The sequence below is a fragment of the Calidris pugnax genome, unplaced genomic scaffold, assembly GCF_001431845.1.
Source record: "Calidris pugnax isolate Ruff unplaced genomic scaffold, ASM143184v1 scaffold4, whole genome shotgun sequence".
Classification (NCBI taxonomy): domain Eukaryota; kingdom Metazoa; phylum Chordata; class Aves; order Charadriiformes; family Scolopacidae; genus Calidris; species Calidris pugnax.
The window spans coordinates 3,178,251-3,182,606 of record NW_015090781.1 but is presented as its reverse complement, the minus strand read 5'-3'; the positions used below and the strand labels follow the sequence as shown (position 1 = coordinate 3,182,606).

General features: G+C 53.3%; 1 protein-coding gene across 2 annotated transcripts in view; it reads left to right on the top strand.

Moving 5' to 3' along the window:
* Window positions 1-1,445: 1,445 nt before the first annotated feature.
* The window catches only part of SLF2 (SMC5-SMC6 complex localization factor 2), a 33,239-nt gene continuing 30,328 nt past the window's right edge, over window positions 1,446-4,356 (top strand). Inside the window, exon 1 of one of the 2 annotated variants that reach the window (XM_014959886.1) lies at window positions 1,446-1,647. Coding sequence is in view for 1 of the 2 variants with exons in the window: in XM_014959878.1 (XP_014815364.1) it covers window positions 4,231-4,343 (113 nt within the window). In the remaining variant the exon portion in view is untranslated. Of the gene's footprint in view, window positions 1,648-4,132; window positions 4,344-4,356 lie in introns of those variants that run through there. The other variant, XM_014959878.1, reaches the window with a different exon arrangement.

Below are 4,356 nucleotides of genomic sequence, written 5' to 3'. Positions count from 1 at the left end.
TTATTTTCCTCTTACATTTTCCCCATCACTCTACTTTTATGAATGCTCTATAACAACCAAAAAAGAGCCTTAACAACCACAGAGCCTTCTCTCCTCCAGGCTGAACAAACCCATATCTCTCAGCTGTCCTCATAGGGGAGGTGCTCCATTCCTCTGATCATCTTCATGGCCCTCTGCTGGACCTGTTCCAGCAGATCCATGTCCTTCCTGTGCTGAGGACTCCAGAGCTGGACACAGCACTCCAGGTGGGGTCTCACCAGAGCAGAGCAGAGGGGTAGAATCCCCTCCCTGGCCCTGCTGGCCACGCTTCTTTTGATGCAGCCCAGGATGGGGTTGTCTCTCTGGGCTGCCAGCGCGCACTGCCGGCTCATGTTGAGCTTCTCATCCACCAACACTCCCAAGTCCTTCTCCTCAGGGCTGCTCTCCAGCCATTCTCCACCCAACCTGTAGTTGTGCCTGGGATTGCCACGTCCCAGGTGCAGGACCCTGCACTTGGCTTGGTTAAACTTCATGCGATTTGCCCGAGCCCACCTCTCCAGCCTGTCCAGGTCCCTCTGGATGGCATCTCTTCCCTCCAGCGTGTCGACCGCGCCACCGAGTTTGGTGTCATTGGCAAACTTGCTGAGGGTGCAGTGTATCCCACTGTCCATGTCTCCAACAAAGATGTTGAAGAGCACTGGTCCTAGTACCAACCCCTGAGGAACACCACTCATCACTGGCGGCCAATTGGACATTGAGCCATTGACCACAACCCTTTGAGTGTGGCCAGCCAGCCAGATCCTTATCCACGGGTTGGTCCATCCATCGAATCCATTAGTTTCCAATTTTGAGACCAGGATGTCATGCGGGACAGTGTCCCCAGTGTTTTTACAGTATGATTTCGGCTACCATTTGAAGACTTCAGAAGTATACTTAGTTTCTAGTGTTGGAGCATGGTAATTCTTCGGTGACAGGTGGTTTTCTAGAAGAAAAGGCTGAAAGTACTAATGTATTTAAATGAAAATTGGACAATCCTGAAGTCCAGCTGTGCTTTCAAAAGCCTAACGGCAAAATTTCTTCACCGACTAGAAACAGTGCTTTGATTTCTCCTACTCTGGTTCTTTGACAAAAGCATATGTGCCCTTCCAGATTCAGGGCTTTTAACTCTACTTAGAGCATTTACATTAAAATATATCAATAAAGATCAACTGGTTGTGACTGGTAACCTTTCAGATGTTAATGAGCCGTGGCCAAATATAGTTCTTCACCATGATGTAGCTCTGCTGTGGGCAACGCATTTCCCTGTGGATACTCCTTAAAACCTCTGTTCTCTGGGATGCTTCCTGCTTGCATTTCCCTGTGGATACTCCTTAAAACCTCTGTTCTCTGGGATGCTTCCTGCTTTCGCCTGAAAACAAAAGCATGAGAAGCATGAGTCATTCTGGAGAGCAACTAAGGAAGAGGTGAAACAAATAGCAGAGAATTACTGGCAGAATAGCCCCGGTGTAGTTCCAGATCTACTTGTAAAACCTTATCAAGTTTCTTAGATTTGTAGTTTTTCAAAGCCCCTGGTTATTTGTGGGTGTTCAGACTTCGTGATGGGAAGGACTAACAGAAATGAAAATCAATAGCAAGGGAACGCTCCCTTTCTTCAAAGCAAGGTGTGAGGTAAGCGACTTTTAACTTTTGCTTAACTTGGAGGAAGAGAGCTGAAAGGAGTGAGGTGCTCCCAAATTGTCAGGAGAAAGTAAGATTCCTTCGTTCTTGGGATTAATAAGTATTGATAAAGTTATTCTAATTAAAGTGAGCTTTAAAAGTAGTTTGAGTACTACAATTACTTACTTCAGTACTTCTTACTGGTTCATTCCCTCCTTCCCATGGGTAGGCAGGTGTTCAACCATCTCTGGGAAAGCAGGGCTTCATCAGATGTAATAGTGACTGGGGAAGACAAACGCTGTAACCCCAAACGTCCCCCCCCTTCCTTCTTCTTGCTACCGCAAACCAGCAGATAAGGCTCAATTTGGAGTTTTAGAAAGCAGGCATTCTCTATTGCGGCGCCGGGGGCACGGGGGATCGTTCCTCCTATTGTACACCCCAAATGCCAAATTTATACAAGCCAAATTGTCAAATGTCAAGCCAAATTTATACACGCCAGGTCTACATATTCAATGTAATTCCAAGAAAACATTAGCATATTAATTACATTTCCAACAATTCATTTACATATTATAATGAGCTTTTGGGCATCGTACTTGTGCCTTCTGGTGGTTCTGAGAGAGGGTTGTTTCTTCTTCAATCTTCATCTTCTTCATCTGTCCTTTGGTTCACTTTTCATGTTGGCAAAACGTTCTAACTGCTTAATTAGCCATTAAAACTAATGATCTTCCTGCTACCACCTGTTTGTCAGACACTGTCCGTATTTATTGCACCCCTAAGGCCACCATGTTCTCATGGCCACAGACATCCTTTCTTATCGTACTAAGTCCTTGAAAGGATTTGGGATGGTTACTAAAATAGCTGCATTTCTTCTCTGAAAGAACATTCCAACAGTTTAACCATTTACGGAATACCTAAACTCTGCTTTAGGTATCATACCCAGCCAAACCCAGCACCCCAGTGCAGGGTGGGGAGAGGCATCGGATGGGTCACTCCTTTCCCTTCGAGTTGAATTGTCTCTGGCTCTTTCTGGATTGAAGAAAAACATTAGAAAAAGAGTGGCCTTGGTCATCTCTGCTCCCAGGCAAAGGGCTAAACTAAACAAACCCAAAGCTGATTTCGGCAGGAACTACCCCAGATAACCTTGAGGGCAGCGTTGTGATGAAAGAAGCTCCGTTATCTCTTACTCCCGCAGACAGAGAGCAGGGAACAGCTTCTATCTGTGCGGTGTCTGTGGGGGACCTGTGGATACCACTAACTTCATTAGGAACTAATTATGTAAATTTGCATGGAACACTACAGATGGCAGTACAAGGTCACCCTAAGCTTGTAGATCTGGTTCTTCAGCTTTTTTGCCCCTGGGCCAAACCGTTTGTGATACGCTGGGTACAGCAGAGGGGGCAATCTCGCAAAAGATGTATTTTTAAAGGGGGGGGGGTAATAAAGTAAGGCAAGGAGCAAAGCTTTAGACAAGCAGGCCGTGGTTGGGAAGGCAGAAATCTATGGGCTGTTCTGGTGGAGGTGGAGGCGATTCCAGGAAATTCAGCCGATTTCATTATCTCCCTTCCCAGTTTTTTTAGCCTCTGGACATCCGTAACTCAAGTGGAAGAGGCCATGCCGTTAGGGTTCTCTCAGGGATGTGGCTGGGCTGTCCCTGGCCGCTTTCCTCACAGGGCGCTTCTGCCTTCGTCCTCCAGGACGATTCTGCGGAATCCTCCCCCCCTCAATCCTGCCCCGGGCCGAGGAGCCCTCCCTGAGGGGGAGCCCTCCCTGAGGGGGAGCCCTCCCTGAGGGGGAGCCCTCCCTGAGGGGGAGCCCTCCCTGAGGGGGAGCCCTCCCTGAGGGGGAGCCCTCCCTGAGGGGGAGCCCTCCCTGAGGGGGAGCCCTCCCTGAGGGGGAGCCCTCCCTGAGGGGGAGCCCTCCCTGAGGGGGAGCCCTCCCTGAGGGGGAGCCCTCCCTGAGGGGGAGCCCTCCCTGAGGGGGAGCCCTCCCTGAGGGGGAGCCCTCCCTGAGGGGGAGCCCTCCCTGAGGGGGAGCCCTCCCTGAGGGGGAGCCCTCCCTGAGGGGGAGCCCTCCCTGAGGGGGAGCCCTCCCTGAGGGGGAGCCCTCCCTGAGGGGGAGCCCTCCGAGATGGCTGCGCTCCCCGGGGGCATGGGCCGCGGTCGCCCCTGAGGAGGGACGGGCGGTGCCGGGCGGTGCCTCCCGCTCGTGCCCGGGGGCGGGGCCCTCTCCGCCCGCAACCAATCAGCGAGCGGAAAACGGCGAGGGCGAGCGGCACGCGACCAAGGCGCCAAACAGCCCTCCGGCCGCGGAAGGACGCTCCCCAAATCCCCGCTCTCCTCGCAGCCAATCACGCCCGCGCTCCGTCTCCCCGTCCCGCCCCTGGCGGCAGGAAACCAACGGGAAGCGCTACTCCTTCAGCCGCTCAGCCAATCAGCGACCGAGCCTTAAACCGAACCCGTCCCCGCCTTCTCCCGCCCTCAGCCCCCCGCAGGGTGAGGGTCGCTCCGGCCCGGCGGCCTCTGCCATGGTACCGGGAGCGGCCGCGCACCCCGCTCCCCTCCGCTGCCCGGGGCCGGCCGGGCAACCCGCGCCATGACCCGGCCGCTCGGCGTGGGCGTGCCGTCGCGGGGTCCGCCCGTCACCAGGTCCCGCCGCCATTTTACGCCGGTGGCGGCGGCGGGCAGCCAGATGCCCCGAGACCTCAGGTACCAACGGGGA